This window comes from Xylocopa sonorina, chromosome 18 (genome assembly GCF_050948175.1).
Source record: "Xylocopa sonorina isolate GNS202 chromosome 18, iyXylSono1_principal, whole genome shotgun sequence".
In the NCBI taxonomy this organism is placed as follows: Eukaryota; Metazoa; Arthropoda; class Insecta; order Hymenoptera; family Apidae; genus Xylocopa; species Xylocopa sonorina.
Window position 1 is genome coordinate 4,590,787 of NC_135210.1, and position 20,382 is coordinate 4,611,168.

The 20,382-nt window shown below is 42.0% G+C and overlaps 1 protein-coding gene across 1 annotated transcript; it reads left to right on the plus strand.

Moving 5' to 3' along the window:
* The first annotated feature begins 8,930 nt into the window (after positions 1–8,930).
* LOC143431493 (uncharacterized) lies at positions 8,931–14,020 on the plus strand. Its single transcript, XM_076908266.1, has 3 exons — positions 8,931–9,011; positions 9,512–11,293; positions 11,342–14,020. The coding sequence occupies exons 1-3, from the start codon at positions 8,931–8,933 to the stop codon at positions 14,018–14,020; spliced, it is 4,542 nt and encodes a 1,513-aa protein (XP_076764381.1).
* Positions 14,021–20,382: the final 6,362 nt, after the last annotated feature.

A 20,382-nucleotide genomic window follows, 5' to 3' on the forward strand; every position in this document is an offset into this window, starting at 1 on the left:
CCCGTGGAGGTGACTACGCAAGGACCCATCCCTATGTCCCTAATCCCATCCTCCCTCCATTACATGCTATGTGTTCTCGATACAGAAGGTATCGAGGACTGACTCTACTTGCAACTTTAAAACCGAAATCCATAATACATTCTCCAAAATCTATCACAGACTTTAGAGATTGCAGTATGGACTTTACGAAAGGGATGACTAGAAATGCCATTTTCTTACTAAAAGTGAAATTTCTTAAGTGACTCTACAAACACTTTGGAATAATTCAAGTGTTTCACAAAAGGGACTACGATACGATACTCTAAATTCTACTACTTTATTATAAGAAAAATTGGAATATAGTACAGTTAAACTAAAGTTAAGAAATGAAGCTAAGTCGAAGCAAAAATAGATAAAATTCGCGACGCGACCGGAGCGAACAAGTACCAATGAACCTACATTACATTCTCACGAGAGCATTCTACCCGATGGTCCAGCACTAGCCACTAGTTGAACCATACCCGACGCGAATCGCGAACAAGTCACTTATGCCACGTCTTACATTGAAACAGTCGAAACCACGCTCTCCCCAATGGTGAATGCGGGTACCATCGAGATCCCAGCAAGACTTAGCAAGTGGATGCATTGCTCTCAACGAAGAACGAACCGAGTAGACCATCCGCGCCGGCTTACAGCAGGCCGAAGCCCCAGCGACGCGGGGTAGGAAAACAACGTCGCGACTTAATCAAGAGGTACATCCACTGTACTAAGTCCATACCCTGCTCGAGTACCCCGGCGTACCAATCGAACAGGGCTGCAAGATCTCAATGGGCACCGAAAACCACATCAGTTTGATTGAGTCTCGTCTGTCTCACTGCGTGGCTATGGAAGATGAAATCTCGAACGGATACGGAAAAAAGAAGCTACGTGAAGCGATTTCACGTAGCAGAGAATAAGAATGCTCAAGGAAGGAAGTAACGCATTTTCATCAGCATAAACTAAACGCGAACCGATAGAACAAAGTGTTCTATTTTGATAGTCAAGCGGTAGCGGATTGGGAAAGTGAATGGTTCTCACTTCGAATAAGAAAATAGATTCCTTTACAATTTTATTAGAAAGGAGAAGAAGGGATTTGGGTGTTACATACATATATAATAATTAAAATAAAAATATCAATCATTAAAATCCCTCGGCGATCCAGCGGCGATCCCTCGGCGATCCAACGGCGCTCCATCGGCGATCCAACGGCGAGAACCTAATTTTAACTGAACTTAACTTAACTTAAACTATATCTTAACTAATTAAACAATTTACAATCAATTTACAATCAAGTTACAATCCAATACGAAGTTAACTCAACACTAGAACTACCCGCAATAAAAGTATTTTCATTCTATGCAAACGAAATAAAATGATAGTTGAATTAGAAGAAAGTAATACTCAAATGCAAAGAGTAGAAAATGTTGAATTAAAAGAAAATTGTAATCGATGGAAAGCTATAGATAACTCTTAAAAATAAATCTGAGATTTATGTAGGAATGTAACGAAAGTATATAATGTGCAGAAGGCAATCACTTAAAATGCTTTGATAGTTCTAGTGTCGAATGTACATCAGTACTTAAATCTACGCGCGTAGTCCTTAGCATGATATCGTTTTGGAGAGCGCAATCTCTCGAAAACGTTACCAAGTGCCCAGGTCCACCCCGTGGAGGTGACTACGCAGGGACCCATCCCTATGTCCCTAATCCCATCCACCCTCCATTACATACTATGTGTTCTCGATACAGAAGGTATCGAGGACTGACTCTACTTGCAAATTTTAGACCGAGATCCATAATACATTCTCCAAAATCTATCGCAGACCTTAGAGATTGCAGTATGGACTTTGCGAAAGGGATGACTAGAAATACCATTCCCTTACCAGAAGTGAAATTTTTTAAGTGACTCTACTAACACTTTAGAAAACTAAAGTGCCACAGAAAGGGTTGTACGGAACGATACTCTAAATTTCATTCTTCTATTCTACACAAAATTCATTCTAAGAAAGTGAAATTAAAATTGAGAAATGAAGCTAAGTTGAAGCAAAAATAGATAAAATTCGCGACGCGACCGGAACGAACAAGTACCAATGAACCTGCATTACATTCTCGCGAGAGCATTCTACCCGATGGTCCAGCACTAGTCACTAGGCGAACCATACCCGACGCGAATCGCGAGCAAGTTTATGCCACGTCTTACGATGAAACTGTCGAAACCACGCTCTCCCCAATGGTGAATGCGGCTACCATCAAGAATTCAGCGAGGCTTAGCAGTAGGACGCATTGCCCAACGACAAGAACGAACTCCGTAGACCGCCCCAAGTCGTCTTACAGCAGGTCAAAGACCCCAGCGACACGGGGTAGGAGCTACTCGGAACGAACCTGCGTGAGCGCGTCCAATGTACTAAACCTATACCCAGATCGAGTACCCAACGGGCGTACCAATCGAAAAGGGCTGCGAAAACTTAATGGGCTCCGAAAACCACATCAGTTTGATTGAGTCCCAACTGTTTCACTGCGTGGCTATGGAAGACGGAAGTTCGAGCGAAGAAAGAAAAAGAAAAGCTACGTGAAGCGATTTCACGCAGCAGTAAATTAGAATGCTCAAGCAAGTATGTAATGCATTTTCATCAGCAGTGACTAAACGCGAACCGATAGAACAAAGTGTTCTATTTTGATAGAAAGCGGTAACGGATTGGGGAAGTGAATGTTTCTCACTTCGGATAAGAAAATGGATTCCTTTACAATTTTATTAGAAAGGGAGAAGAAGGGATTTGGGTATTACATACATATATATAATATTAATACATATATATAATAATTAAAAATATCAATCATTAATATCCCTCGGCGATCCAGCGGCGATCCCTCGGCGATCCAACGGCGTTCCAACGGCGATCCATCGGCGAGAACCTAATCTAACTCAATTTAAAGTATAGGATAATTAGTTAAACAATAATTATATATTTATTAATACATAAATTATATACAATAATTACATACAATAAAAACTTAAATCTAGGCACGTAGTCCTTAGCTTGATACCGTTTTCGAGAGACCGGTCTGTCGAAAACGCTACCAAGGGGCCAGGTCCACCCCGTGGAGGTGACTACGCAGGGACCCATCCCTATTTCCCTAATCCCATCCACCCTCCATTACATACTATGTGTTCTCGATACAGAAGGTATCGAGGACTGACTCTACTTGTGACTTTAAAACCGAAATCCATAATGCATTCTCCAAAATCTATCACAGACTTCAGAGATTGCAGTATGGACTTTACGAAAGGGATGACTAGAAATACCATTCTCTTACTCAAAGTGAAATTTCTTAAGTGATTCTACAAACACTTTAGAATAATTAAAGTGTTTCGCAAAAGGGACTACGATACGATACTCTAAATTCTACTACTTTATCATAAGAAAAATTGGAATAACGTGAAGTTAAACTAAAATTAAACTAAAGTCAGACTAAAGTTAAAAAATGAAGCTAAGTTAAAGCAAAAATAGATCAAATCCGCGACGCGACCGGAACGAACAAGTACCAATGAACCTGCGTTCGATTCTCCCGAGAGCATTCTACCCGATGGTCCAGCACTAGCCACTAGTTGAACCATACCCGACGCGAATCGCGAACAAGTCACTTATGCCACGTCTTACATTGAAACAGTCGAAACCACGCTCTCCCCAATGGTGAATGCGGGTACCATCGAGATCCCAGCAAGACTTAGCAAGTGGATGCATTGCTCTCAACGAAGAACGAACCGAGTAGACCATCCGCGCCGGCTTACAGCAGGCCGAAGCCCCAGCGACGCGGGGTAGGAAAACAACGTCGCGACTTAATCAAGAGGTACATCCACTGTACTAAGTCCATACCCTGCTCGAGTACCCCGGCGTACCAATCGAACAGGGCTGCAAGATCTCAATGGGCACCGAAAACCACATCAGTTTGATTGAGTCTCGTCTGTCTCACTGCGTGGCTATGAAAGATGAAATCTCGAACGGATACGGAAAAAAGAAGCTACGTGAAGCGATTTCACGTAGCAGAGAATAAGAATGCTCAAGGAAGGATGTAACGCATTTTCATCAGCATAAACTAAACGCGAACCGATAGAACAAAGTGTTCTATTTTGATAGACAAGCGGTAGCGGATTGGGAAAGTGAATAGTTCTCACTTCGAATAAGAAAATGGATTCCTTTACAATTTTATTAGAAAGGAGAAGAAGGGATTTGGGTATTACATACATATATAACAATTAAATTAAAAATATCAATCATTAAAATCCCTCGGCGATCCAGCGGCGATCCCTCGGCGATCCAACGGCGCTCCATCGGCGATCCAACGGCGAGAACCTAATTGTAATTGAACTTAACTTAACTTAAACTATATCTTAACTAATTAAACAATTTACAATCAATTTACAATCAAGTTACAATCCAATTCGAAGTTAACTCAGCACTAGAACTACTCGCAATAGAAGTATTTTAACTCCATGCAAACGAAATAAAATGATAGTTGAATTAGAAGAAAGTAATACTCAAAAGCAAAGAGTAGAAAATGTTGAATTAAAAGAAAATTGTAATCGATGGAAAACTATAGATAATTCTTAAAAATGAATCTGAGATTTATATAGCAATGTAACGAAAGTATATAATGTGCAGAAGGCAATCAATTTAAATGCTTTGAGTTCTAGTGTCGAGTATACATCAGTACTTAAATCTACGCGCGTAGTCCTTAGCATGATATCGTTTTCGAGAGCGCAATCTCTCGAAAACGTTACCAAGTGCCCAGGTCCACCCCGTGGAGGTGACTACGCAGGGACCCATCCCTATGTCCCTAATCCCATCCACCCTCCATTACATTCATGTGTTCTCGGTACAGAAGGTACCGAGGACTGACTCTACTTCTCAATTTCAAACAACCGGATTCCATAATACATTCTCTTTACATAGATTTTAGAGATTGCAGTATGGACTTTATACGATAGGGATATGAGAGAAAGGATATAAGGAAATTACATACATATACAATATTATATAGAAAATTATCATTAATTAAAATCCCTCGGCGATCCAGCGGCGATCCCTCGGCGCTCCAACGGCGATCCATCGGCGATCCAACGGCGAGAACCTAAACCTAACTCAAGTTAAAATATAGGATAATTAGTTATACAATAATTATACATTTATTAATACATAAATTATATACAATAATCATACATTTATTAATACATAAATTATATACAATAATTACATACAATCAAAACTTAAATCTAGGCACGTAGTCCTTAGCTTGATACCGTTTTCCAGAGCGCAATCTCTTGAAAACGTTACCAAGGGCCCAGGTCCACCCCGTGGAGGTGACTACGTAGGGACCCATCCCTATTTCCCTAATCCCATCCACCCTCCATTACATACTATGTGTTCTCGATACAGAAGGTATCGAGGACTGACTCTACTTGCAAATTTTAAACCGAGATCCATAATACATTCTCCAAAATCTATCACAGACTTTAGAGATTGCAGTATGGACTTTACGAGAGGGATGACTAGAAATACCATTCTCTTACTCAAAGTGAAATTTCTTAAGTGACTCTACAAACACTTTGGAATAATTCAAGTGTTTCACAAAAGGGACTACGATACGATACTCTAAATTCTACTACTTTATCATAAGAAAAATTGGAATAAAGTAAAGTTAAACTAAAGTTAAAAAATGGAGTTAAGTCGAAGAAGAAAAATAGACAAAAATAGATAAAATAGATAAAATTCGCGACGCGACCGAAACGAACAAGTACCAATGAATCTGCATTACAATTTCGCGAGAGCATTCTACCCGATGGTCCAGCACTAGTCACTAGGCGAACCATACCCGACGCGAATCGCGAGCAAGTTTATGCCACGACTTACAATGAAACTGTCGAAACCACGCTCTCCCCAATGGTGAATGCGGCTACCATCAAGAATTCAGCGAGGCTTAGCAGTAGGACGCATTGCCCAACGACAAGAACGAACTCCGTAGACCGCCCCAAGTCGTCTTACAGCAGGTCAAAGACCCCAGCGACACGGGGTAGGAGCTACTCGGAACGAACCTGCGTGAGCGCGTCCAATGTACTAAACCTATACCCAGATCGAGTACCCAACGGGCGTACCAATCGAAAAGGGCTGCGAAAACTTAATGGGCTCCGAAAACCACATCAGTTTGATTGAGTCCCAACTGTTTCACTGCGTGGCTATGGAAGACGGAATTTCGGGCGGACAAAGAAAAAGAAAAAGTAAAAGGAAAGGAAAAAGAAAAACTACGTGAAACGATTTCACGTAGCAGAAAATTAGAATGCTCAAGCAAGTTTGTAATGCATTTTCATCAGCACAGACTACACGCGAACCGATAGAACAAAGTGTTCTATTTTGATAGACAAGCGGTAGCGGATTGGGAAAGTGAATTAGGATTTTCTCACTTCGAATAAGAAAATGGATTCCTTTACAATTTTATCAGAAAGGAGAAGAAGGGATTTGGGTATTACATACATATATAACAATTAAATTAAAAATATCAATCATTAAAATCCCTCGGCGATCCAGCGGCGATCCCTCGGCGATCCAACGGCGCTCCATCGGCGATCCAACGGCGAGAACCTAATTTTAACTGAACATAACTTAACTTAAACTATATCTTAACTAATTAAACAATTTACAATCAATTTACAATCAATTTACAATCAAGTTACAATCCTTTTCGAAGTTAACTCAGCACTAGAACTACTCGCAATAGAAGTATTTTAACTCCATGCAAACGAAATAAAATGATAGTTGAATTAGAAGAAAGTAATACTCAAAAGCAAAGAGTAGAAAATGTAGAATTAAAAGAAAATTATAATCGATGGAAAACTATAGATAATTCTTAAAAATGAATCTGAGATTTATATAGCAATGTAACGAAAGTATATAATGTGCAGAAGGCAATCAATTTAAATGCTTTGAGTTCTAGTGTCGAGTATACATCAGTACTTAAATCTACGCGCGTAGTCCTTAGCATGATATCGTTTTCGAGAGCGCAATCTCTCGAAAACGTTACCAAGGGCCCAGGCCCACCCCGTGGAGGTGACTACGCAGGGACCCAATAATTCACAGACCAATAGCAAGCAAAAGTCATTGTCACCACCGTCCACAACCATCCACAATCACTCACAATCATCCACAATTATCAACTAGTGTCCACTAACCTTGGCTTATCAACCCCTGTCCACTGTCATCCACCACCATCCACAAGCATCCATTAGTGTCCACTACCCTTGGCTCTGCCACCACTGTCCACAGTCATGCACAAGTGTCCACTAGCCTTGGCTCTGCTACCAGTGTCCACAATCATCCACAAGTGTCCACAATCATCCACAAGTGTCCACTACCCCTGGCTCTGCCATCAGTGTCCACAGTCATCCACAAGTGTCCACTACCCTTGGCTCTGCCACCAGTGTTCATAGTCATCCACAAGTGTCCACTACCCTTGGCTCTGCCACCACAGTCCACAGTCATTCACAAGTGTTCACTACCCTTGGCTCTGCCACCAGTGTCCATAGTCATCCACAAGTGTCCACTACCCTTGGCTCTGCCACCAGTGTCCACAGTCATCCACAAGTGTCCACTACCCTTGGCACTGCCACCACTGTCCATAGTCATCCACTAGTGTCCACTACCCTTGGCTCCTCCACCGCTGGCGACTGTCATCCATCAGTGTCCACAGTCATCCACTAGTGTCCACTACCCTTGGCTCATCCACAGCTGGTCACCAACAGCCACCAGTCTCATCCTCAACTTGATCCTCTCACTTCAGCGTCCAAACAGCCAAAAGACCCGAAATGCCCTCCCACTGCTTTTATATACTTGTCTCCCCCCTCTACTCTTCTGATGATCCCAATTTGACGTAATCAGTTTTAATACTATAGCAACCTGTTATTCATTAATTTTTTTATTTTTACTATAAATTCATGTTCTTTGCAGCTTCTTGCAATGGTCTACTTCATTTTTTATAAATTTTTTACAAATTGAACCTATATTTCTACTGTTATAAGGTAATTTTCTATCAGTTATCGAATATTTTGCTGAAAATTGTATCGTTTGACTTAGTCCTTGTAAAAATTAATTAGCTATCGAGTATATTAATCTATTTAACATTAAAATATTATATTAAAATATCAATTTTGCCGTGACTCGTTTAAATATGGGAGGTAGAAAGGTCGTAATTATTGTTTTTCTAATTCTACGTCTAATTTTCACATTTTTGTAATAAATATAACACATAAGAAAGTATAGCATGGAAATATTCAAATGTCCCGCACTAAAATGGCTTGCAAGGCTCTAGCTTTGCGGGTCGCCATGTGCATTTTAGTAGCGGTCTGAACTGTGTCGTAAGATAGGCGTTACTAAGAGACGACGCCATTTTGAAGTTACCAGTGCTACTACTAAGCTGTTCGAAATTTTGTTTTAACTGTTGTGCGATTTTATGTGTGTTAATACATCTGAGGATGTATAAATTATCTTAGTATAAGAAAAGAAATACGTATTTCAACGAGGCGATAAATAAGGTACTGTAATATCATTCGTAAAACGTGTTTATGACGCTAACCTGAAATATTTCCTGTAGTCTTTTATACTGTGCCATTAATGATATCATAGTTAAATTTGTTTCTCTTATATATAAATAATTTTATACATTTCTATCGTATTATATCGTATAATATGTCTGGCATATGTTTTCATACACCTAGTTGAAAGTGATTAATATTGTACAGCATTGTAAGCTGTTTTGTCCGAAAATTATTTTGTTAAGAATTATTTATAACTTTATCGTTTTGTTTTACCACAGATACCTCCTGGATATCAGCATAGAAGTTGTGCATATGACTATGTGATACTCATGGCTCGTGTATTAAATTATCGACGTCCTATCGACTCAATCTATGAAAGGGAAATAGATGGAAACCTAAATGTAAGTAGCGTCTGTGAGATCCTTTAGTAAGCATTGTATTCTGACATATGCGTACCTTGAAATCACATCTTTTTGTATGGATTCTTCGAATATTTCCACAGCTCCTTAACTAGTCATTCATCTGTTTATTTAAGACTGACCATTGTCATTCATTTAGGATATCTTAGTATTCGCTAGCCATGAGATATATCCAGATAAGATAGTGAATTACTGATCAGAGTAGCGTAATGAGATTGTGAAGAAATATGACTTGGAACAGCTTGAGAGTTTAGTTTTGTGCAGGACAATCTTGCTTTGCGTGCCGCAAGGAATTCCAATTGTATCATGTTCATGTTTGAAAGTTTGTGCATTGTTATCGATAAGCTTATTAAGAAGGTCTAAATAAAACAGAGTTCCTTTACCTCCTATTTCCTTTCCTCTTCCATCCTTATGCGTTGATGAAATGAATAAGTCGTTTGATAGTCAGCGTGTGGATTTCAATCTCCTTGAAGGATTGTATGTTTTTTCAGCTTTCTAAACGTGGAGTACAAGTAAAGGAGGAGCCGTTCGATTCCGAAATTAATAACGAGACTTCTAGTGCAAGTACAAGACATCAGAATAATAAAAAGTCGAAATATAAATCCGCGAAAAAGATGAAAGCTCTGAAAGAAATCACTTGTCCTATTTGTATGAATGTTCTTAAAAGCAAATCTGCGTTGGAGCAACATCTGGAGAGATATAAACAGCAACACGCGTGCAACACATGCAATGCGGTATTCATTGTATTGAATTCACTCAAAAAGCACAGTAGACTATGTAGACTTGCCGGACTGCCTCGATCAAGGGAGATTAACTGTAACTTTTGCGCTAGAACGTACAAAGATAAAAAGGCTTTACGAAGTCATTTATTTCACGTGCATGGGAACTTGATAAGCTCTGGTGAAACGGAAGCTAAAGAGACCTTAAAGAAACCGAACAAATCGGACGGTACACGTACAAACAACTTAGAAACTCCGAACAGTATTCCTTTAAAATGTTTGAACAGTGCTTCCTTAAAAAAACGAAGCACGTTAAATACTGTGCCTTCGATGGAATTAGACGATTTATTTGATTCCGCTTCGTTAAACAATGTATCCACCACGTCCGTAAATACATCAAACGATTCGTATTGTCCACCAACAAAGAAGCTAAAACAGACCACTCTTATGGATTTCATTTCGTTGCATAAAAGCAAACCGGAAAGGACGCGCGTAACCAGGACAAATAAAGAGGATGTTCCCATTTCTACTAGTTCACCTGTAACACACAAGTCAAGGGAAGAAGTAACCAGTTCAACTGCTTCAGATAATCAGAGTGAAGCTAATAGATCTTCTAGTAAGTCACCATTTGTTCATATCCACGTGAGCCCAAAGACGATGCTGTCTTTGTTAAACCAAGAAGGAGAAGCTCAGCTTGATTACCGTTGTTTAGCCTACAATCTTAGACCAGCGAAGTTAATTTCTAGTTCTTGGCAATATTGCATGAGCCCGTCGTCATCAGAAAGTTCGATATCTTTTAGAGCTTCTCATGGTATGAGCTTTAATCGTAAAAGAAAAAGGTGTACCCGTTCGTCTAGCAGTAATCAAAGCGTACAGTCATTGGACGCACAGTTAAAAATGAGATTCAAGTGCAAAGATTGCGTGATCCTTCTGAACAGATGCGATGAAGTCGTGAATGATACGAATTCTGAGTCGAATGAATCGTTTCGTCAAGACAAATTTGGGAACCTTAAGGAAGAGAACTCTGCAGTAAATGGATTCAATTTGAAAACTACAAAAGTTCCTAAACTGAAATTTTCCGAGGTCGAAGAGTCAGTTGTCTCCAGATTGAAGTCTCAAGAGCAGTCAGGCGACGAAGACAACGTCGAAGAAAAGAAAATCTTTCGCTGTCATGTATGTAGAAGGTCACAACCATCGAAGAAGAACTTGCGTGAACACGTGAAGAAGTTTCACAAGATTTACATATCAACCATATGCAACGCGCGTTATACATCCATGAAGAAGCTAGTGAACCATTACCTCTCGCAGCACATCTTGTCTAGACGAAAGAAATGTTGCGTGTGTTACGAAAAATTCGACACAACTGTGCTATTGAAGAGACACATGATGTTACATTGCGTGATGATAGTACCATCCAAGAATGACACTCTACCAGTTAACGCTCGAATGAACTGTATTACTGTGAAGAAGCAGCACAAGTGCAAGGGCTGCTCTAAACGGTTCTGGCTGAATTCGTGTTTGCAACAGCACGAGCAGGTGTGCAGTCGAATGAACGTGCAGAAGACTGCGAAGTCCATAGTTCCTATCGAGAATCCTCCTCAGCCGTCTCCATCGAAGAGCAATGAACGCGTACCATCATCGTTGACAGTAGAACCACCTAGTAGCAACAGTGATTCCAATGTAGATCTTCAAGAGTCCTCTAGTCTTCCAGGATCGAACGAGCAACCTATACAGACATTTGATTTGGAAGCAATTACGCAGAAAGATTTTAATACAGAAACTTCAAGCAGTTCGACCCCCTCGGAGAATTTTACTGCACCCAACGATTCGGTATTAAATGCGTATGCGCAGAAGAAGAGCCTCATCAAGAGGATAACATGCGTGAAAGGCTATCAAGTCAACGTTCTCAGCAAAATGAAATTCCCCTGCAACATTTGCGGGAAACAGTTCCACACGTTTCAAAATCTGTGCTTGCACGAGAGTACTTATTGCAAACCAGTGACTAGTTTCTGCAACATCTGCGGCACTGCGTTCACCACGAAGAGGCTTCTACAGCTGCACACGCTCGCGACTCACGCGCCAAGTTGTTCAGAGAGATACAGGCTGTTCTGTCGATTCTGCAATCAAGGTTTCAGTAAGAAGTCGAATCTTCAGATCCACGAGCGTCATTTTCATATCAAACACATTCCTAAACCATATCTGAACTCCGATGCGTTGCACAACCTCAACAATCCAATTTGCGGGACGTGTAACTTGACGTTCCCTTCGCACAAGCGCTTCATCGAGCATAATATGTACTATTACAAGAACCAGGTCTTTGGCTGCACAATTTGCAGCAAACTGTTCAGGGGAATGTACAAGCTTCACCATCACAACAAATTGGTGCACTATCCGGAGCATATAAGGAAATCATACGCTTACACATGCAACGTTTGCAGCATTGGCTTCAATTACGAATCTCATTTACACGCGCACAGATGCCACGTCCACGCGGAGGATCCAAGCTCTAACCTGAGTCAGCAGAGCACGCTGCAAGATCACACGTACGCGGTGGTAACTAACAACATGGTGATGATAGAAGAGTCAAGACAGACACCGATCAAAACGTACAGCTGCGACGTGTGCAACTTGAACTTCACCAATCCTCGAGATCTGGCGTCCCACAAAAAGGAGTACTTCATCGAGAGTGATGTATTCTGCGACAAGTGCGACAGATGTTACAACAGTTCTGTACTCGCTCAACATTACAGTCTGAACCATACTGGTTCCGATATCAGTGACGCGTTCAAGTGTCGCTACTGCGGGGAAGTGTTAACGACCATCACGTCCATGCGATGCCATGAGAAACACTTTCACGAGAATAACACTTCCGGTAGCAACAGCAATTCGTCGAATACCATGGCAACGAAGAAGCTTAGGTACGATGTGGAACCAGAGAAAGACGACGTCCATGGTAACAGGTGTTCCACTTGTGGCACGACGTTTAGCGACAAGAAAGCGTTGAAGAAACATTTGTTGGAATATTCGGACATTGGCGAACACAGATGCAACATGTGCCAAAGAAGATTTACGGATTCGCATCTCCTGGAGCAGCACAAGACGAACCATTCCTTGTTCGTTTTGTCCTCGCGTCGGTGTCCTATATGCAACGAAGGGTTCCCGGAATATGCGAGCATTAAGACGCATATATTGCATCTGCATCGATTCGAGACATTCCTAAATAACCGCAGCAACAGCACTGTTAGTGTCACTAATTTTAGCGAGGCTGTTGAAAGTGGTGGCAGCTCTTTAAATTCGTCTTCCGTTAGTTCCGTGTTGAAGAAGGAGCTGATCAAATGTAACGATTGTAAGGTGGCGTTCAATAGTAGGAAGGATTTAATGAAACATAAATCGCGGTTTAAAAATTCTGGGGAGTATGAGTGTTCGATCTGCGGTCGTAGATTCCCCTGGCTGAAGATGCTCAAGCAACACGAACGCAAGCATTTGAAGGATGACGACCCTTTACTGAAGTACAAGTGTCCTCATTGCATGGAAAAGTTCAGACGCTCCGTGTCACTGTATTCGCATGTCATTCACGCCCACGACAGCAGTTTATTAACGACGCAACCAAGTAGCGACGCGGATGGGTCCAAGAGTAATGTCCAAGAGGGTGACGATACCAACAAGACCAAGACTGCTACGACAGTGACTCCATTGGTGACTACCACGGATACCAAAGAAACCAGCGAGCTGGACATGATCGATGACACTTTAGATAACGCGGACCAGTACTTTTCTAATACCTGCCATGTATGCGACGTGACTGTTTCGACTCTGAGTGAATTGGAAACGCATTTCAAGACGGTGCATGGAAAAAATGTGGAAACCAGCGAAGCAAACACTGTCCAGTCTGATGTGGTCACTCATTCTGTCATCTCGAGTACAATGGCGAACGCTGAAGAGAATAAGAAGAAAGAGGATCACTGCCCCATAATGCAAACGCCTGACCAAGTCTCGTCTAGTGGTCAGGTCGAAATGGAGAATAGCGATCACTCATCTAATTCGGTTGACAGCGATGTGATCCAAATTGTTTGGGATAAAAAATCGAAAGCAATCGAGTGCGTGACGATCAGGGATGAGGAGGATGAGGATATTCAGATCATCGCTAACGAGGTTCCCCTTTTGGATAAACAGAAAGTCGCTGCGTTATCCAAGGATATAATTGTTTTAAACAATGTGGGGAAAGTGAGAGTCAGGTCCTTCGCGAAAATGATGGACGATTGCGAGATAGTGAATGCGTAACAGCTGATACGTATTTTAGGTAAGTGTGGATGAGGGCACGACGTGATTGAACCTGTTGAAACGAAAGAGTGGAAGTTGAAGTATTAGCGAGTTGATATTGCGAATTTTACAAAAAGTACTTATTCTAAGTACTACTTATTTTTAGCGATACTTTTATTACAGTTGCTGTCATGTATTGTTACGTTTCTTAGTTAACATTTTCTATTTTTTTTACTTGAGCGATGGTATCGTAAAATCGTTTGTTTTCTTACTATGGTTTAGTACTGTTTTATCAACATTTTTGTTTTCCATTCTGCTCTGGTGTCAAGTGACAATATCGTAGTATTGTTTGTTTTTTTATTACGGTTCAGTAATTTTTTATCGATATTTTTGTTTTCATCCCGTTCTGTGGAAGCATGTATGCAAGCGTAAGGCTGGACAAAGTTGTTTGTCAAACGTGACAAGAGCGAACGATCAAATAGAATGCGTTTATCTTTTTATCGGAAATAATTTTAGGGTTATTACTCAGGGTTTTTTTCTCATGGAGTTACAAATGACAATATTGTAATACTGTTTTTTTTTTTTATTATGGTTCAGTAATTTTTTATCGATATTTTTGTTCTCTTTCTCTTCTGAAGAAGCATGTGTGCAAGCGTAAGTAAGGCTATACAAAGTTACTTGTCGAACGTGACAAGAGCGAACGATCAAACAGAAAGCGTTTATTTTTTTATCCCAAACAATTTTAGTTTTTTTCTCATCGAACTCCAGTATGATGTAAAGGCTGTACAAGTGAAGTTTTCTTTTTGTTGAAACCGACTGTATAAATATTCACACAATAATTACTCGTTTATTTTGATGATTTACAACAGAACAGTTCCATTGTGTGGATTTTATAAATAAATAGTTTTAATCATATCAATCGTAATTACGGTTTTCATTAACCGATGATTTATTTAGTCGGCTAGTTATCTATTAACGATATCGAATGATAATCGCACGGCACCGTGGCGCTTTGTATAATTAAACTGTCGTCCTAAATGCTCACTGAATTGATATTTCGATTTTCTTCGTAACGCGAACAGCACACTGCGATAATCGAGATATCGCCACGCAATTAAAAGGGCGCGCACGAATTTTCCTGCACCAAATTTTCACGAAGAAACAACGAACGAGTTTTTGCGAGGTTAAGTGACTTTAACAAAATAGAAAAGTGGTTTATTTAATATGCATTTCGAATGGAAATTCGTGACTGATTCGCGCGACACACGTCCTTCTCAAAAGTCGCGAGGCATGTCCTAATAAATGGCATTCTCTGAGAGAAACAAACGCGGGCTTTCCGCCTATTAAAATTGCATTTTTCTGCTACCACTTGAACGCTCCTGCATCTGAAACTGTTGTGTACGCCTCGCGTTAATTAAAAGATGCGGCACGACGCTGAAATTATGTCTCTATATAGACACGAGACTCGAAACGGGATGTAACGCTGGGCATTGTAACGAAACACTTTGATTCGAAACGCTTTGTAGAAGCGACGCTAATTAGAAGAGAGGAATCTACATTTTTATTAAAATGCTAAGCAGGAAATAATTATGCATTTGTCGGATTACATGCCCTCCCGTTCCATTTCTCGCATCGTTTAATCATTGTCGCGTAAAAATAAGTTTAACTTCTCATCTAGCGGCCAGCTTCCTCCACTCTGCAATGCCATCGAGCGACGAAGAGACGAGGCAGAATTTAAACAGTTCACCAAATCTAAAAACATCGAAGTAAAAAAATGGAACGACAAGAAAAATTGGCAAGTAACAAGTTCGAACGCGTCAGTTTTTCGCAAGAGACAAACAGAAGAGTAATGCGAGTTGGCAAGGACAGGAATCCCAGCGCTACACGTATTCTCAAAGGAAGGAAGTTTGCACGGAATCAAGAGGTGTTTGATTTAGGATAGTGCGAGAGAGAAACCAGCAGTCGCGTTTATCGGGTTGACGGTTGTATTACGTTTCGATCGTGGCGCAGTGAGTTAACGAGAATTGAATTTCAACGAAGGAGATCCGGAGCATGGCTACTGGCCTGTCCCATGAATTACAAATCTCAGCCAGCCTTTGAACGCGTCTACGTGCGCGCAAAACGATGCGATGACACATATTCCGATGCACTGTTATCCCTGTAACATTCGACAAAGCATTCTGAACCCAACCGACATTATTACGACATAACGTAGCGACGTGCACGCGTTTCGACAACGCGCACCGCGGGTATAATATTAACAGCCACCCTCTGACGCAGCCACCATTCTACCCTCCTCGTCCAGCCATTTTCATCTTCGCCTCAAATGAAATTGGTAGATCGTATTTCCCGTTTGGCGTGTGTAACTCATGGAATCACGGGTTCGTTCCACCCTCTCGCGCACACGCAACCCTTTTGTGCGGTGCTTTTAATATTCGATGATGTTTGCTCGATATTAGCAGCGTTACACGATCCGCGCGCGAATGTACGCGTGTATCAGGTGAAATCGAGCGATCCTAAAACGCTGATCCGTTTAATTAATTCTTATCCAGAACGATATTATCACACAGCTCCAACGTGGCTCTGATTCAGCAACGAACGCAAAAACGCGTTCGATAACAGCAGCGATGGCTGAAAGGGTGGGCTGGTGGGGCGTGAGAGAGCAGAGAACGTTAAAAATGAAATTCGCACGCGCATCTTCGAAATAGGTTTCCCATGATTGCTCTTACGTTCATTTAACTTGCAAATTTTACGATTGATCTTCCCTGTGGCATATGTGCGCGCACGCCCACGCGCCACCCTCCGCACCCCTGGCTCGATATTGGGTTTTGCACCGTTAGAACGGGCCCGTACATCCGATTGCGAAGTCCGAATGTCGCATTTAGCGAGAATCAATTCACGCCTCCCGTAGACACTGATGAGAAATGTTAATTGGATCGTGTCGTATTATCACCATACCGTATTATCATTACAATAGGCGAGAGAACAACCATCGCATCTCGCCTGGTTCCACGATGAACAACGCGAGACCAGCTAACCAGCCGCCCTCGAAAGCCACTCCCATGGCTCGTCCGAGAAAAAAGGAAGCCGAATTACCTTGAATTCTTGCCGGTAATTGGGTTAAGCACCGCTTAACGGACCCCTTCTTCAGAATGCACTGCGGTGAAGATGCACTTCTTCGCTCGCAGCCCTTCTGAATCTAATTCTACCCCCGTCGATGCGAAAATGGAACGTCTACGAGCGGTCAGCGGTGCCATGACTTGCCCAAGAAACCACAGACGTGGTTTTCACCATTGATCTTGGAGGAGATCGAGGCGAATCTAATAGAAAATTGAACGTAGCCCGATTACCTGCGGTTGGTAAGCCTCTTATCCATATAGCGTGGATATATAGAGTGGAACTGAGTGACCCGCGCACGGTACCAACGAGCTCGAGGGTCGAAGGACAAAACGAAACCCAGAACGACACGAAGGGGTGAGATCGAGGGTAGAAAAACCTGGAGCTCGAGATAAGGCCATTTTTTCGTCGTAAGACGGGTATTAGAAACTTAATTTCAGTCAGAGGACGTTAATTTATTGTCCGAACTGGCACGTGCCCATAGCCTGTGACCCAATCGAGATGACGTCCTTCTCAAGTGTCTTAATTACCTTCTCCTCTCGCGCCAGCCATCCGAGGCCATTAAAATGAAAGAAGTTGGACGTCTTAAAAGTACACTCGCCTTTACAGTACAGCTGTGTGCCGTGAAATCGGTCGAGCGTTAAAGTTTACGCGTTAGAAGTCATGCAAATCTGAAGAGGCAACGTTCGAAGACACTTTTTACTTGGATTATGGCTTTTCACGAGCTTTGGATTTGTCCCTTATTTTTCCATAAAGGGAATAGCTGTGACGATCTTTCGTCCTTAAATAAAAATATCTGAAATGTGGAAATAAAATGAGGAAAGCAAAGATGGCTCGAAGAAGAAGAAATGCGTTGACCACGCACAGAGGACTTCAGAAACACGGTTTTACGAGTCCGTTCTCCAAGGCAACGGCACTTCCGTCTTCAACGATTCCTCAGCAAGATGGGCCCATTTTGAGCGCCTGTCGAATGAAAAATGGCGAAACAGAGATCAGGACGGGGAAATTTCTGGCTTAAGAAGACCGCTCAGAATTCACGACCATTTTATACAAAAGATAAACGGCCAATCCGAACGAAGAATCCCGTTGTACTTCGCAGAGGAGCCGTCACATGTCTGTGCGCAGCTTAATCATAGAAGATCAGCCACCCAGCTGTTCTTGATCTCCTCTTCTAAGGGCGCCATTGTTAATTTAACGAGCTGTCTTATTTTTAATTAAATCATCGCGTCCCAATGGAAGCGCGAACGTTTCCTGAAGAAAGGATCGCACTTCCTGTGGTTGTTGAGCGCCTTCCGTTCCGTATCCTCGCTCGTTCTGTTTAGTTGCGTCGCGTACGGTTCCTGGTCTGGCCTTATCTCGTCCCATCCATCTTGTCTGCGAGCCTCTTTATCAGACGACGCTCATACCAGAGAACACCCTAAGCTACGAACGGCCATCTTCGAGTCTACCACCGAGCGGACCCTTGGGACATTAATAATCTTAGAGCGAGCTGGCTGAAAGAGTTTCTGCAAAGTGTCGGAAGAGGGACGCTGGCGAAACAGGAAATGAGTATGTTTACCGCAGGGGAAAAGAAGAACTCGCTTTAACGCGCGCGTCAGAAGAACCATCGTTCGCGGATTTTACACACACTTTTCTCTTTAAAGGAAATTGAACATTTGTAAGATCTATCTTGGTCGAACGAATACCATTTCGATCGTTCGCGTTAACTCTTTCGACGTGGAACTAATGATGAAATATTATTAATTATTAAGCCTCTTTTCGAGCAGCTAAAATTTCGAATCTGCAGCAAGTTTCGCTAATGGTGTGGTATATTAAGTGAACTTAGAGGTAGAAAACCAAGCACAGAACCGAAGTACGCTATCGTTTAAATTTAATATCTATTCGAGAAGTTACGCGTTGGGTGGTTCGTCTCGATTTTGCGTTCGAAACTTTCGACTGATAGCACGTTATCGAAAGGGACTGAAATGTTGCTGGATCCCCTTCGATTATTCGATCTTAATCGAATTTCTACTATTCCCGTTTCTCCAACTGGGGCACAGTTCCCTGGCTCTGGCGGGACGGCAATAAACGCGCTCGTAAAATGTAACAAGCAGTAAAATGGTCGAGAAGTCGCTGATCGATCGAACTTGCTCGCGATACGCATTTGAAAACACTGGGAACACGAGTTTGCTTCCATCTTTTCATCGCTTGCTAATCAGTGTCGATTCTATCTGATGTCAGATCCTTCGTGGTTCTTTTTTTCGATCATTCTTTGGTTAAAACTGTTACAATTATTTATCCAAATAGGGGATGAAGGTATTTCGAGGTTAAAATGATTCGATGAGGGATGATTCGCAGCGTTTACAAAGAATTCTCGCGGTTAGTGTTCATTATTGATCAGGCTGCGCGCGGGAGCTTTGAAAGAGCGTCCTCCGCAAGTATGCCGTGGTCTTTCAAGTGGATTATGAAGAGAATAATCCCTTTGTTGCCGAAGGCATCACAGTAAAGCCACTTTTGTCCTACCGAGCGGGACATCGTATTCTTTTCTGTCGCTACACGACGGCGGATTTTACGAGCCCGCGCTTTTCAGACCTTCTGAACAGTCCTAGCCACGAGGCAATAAAAGTAGTCGTAAAAAACTTTAAAATACATTTTATTCGACCAGTCGCGTACAGGACGGTTCTTATTTGCGCGTCTCCACGCGACGGATGTATAAAACAGATATCTGACTTTTCGAGGCGAGCTTCCGCCTTTCGTTGTTCGCGAATTGGCTCGACGCGGTTCAACAGCAGGATGTATCAAAGCTGGTGGAGATGTTCCCGCCGCGAGTGTTCTTCCCAATGTATATTCGAAGGGTATTAACGCGCGCAAATATTAACACGCGTGATCACCGTTAGGATTCGATCGTTCAAAGTGCGCGAGCTGTTTGTCCCGGTCAAAGGCCGATCCGTGGAATGTTTGGAACGTCCCGCGGATCCATCCGGCTCAAAGGAGCGCGCCACGTGAAAAACTCGATAACTCCCTCGTTCAACATTGTAAAATCAAAGCTTGGCCCCACGGATCGGTTCGAACGAGGTTATACACCGGAAACGAGACCAACAAGCGAGGCGAGCAGCTTTATTCGACAGAGTGGCACGTCTGTTTTCAATTAAGCGACTGAATCACTTCGCAGTGGAATGTTAATGTATAATTTTGCTATCTGGATGGAATCTGTAAACAGGATCGCACGTCTTTGAGAAGAATTACTTGTTCGAGGCGACGACTGCTCGAAAGGATCGTCGAGAGCT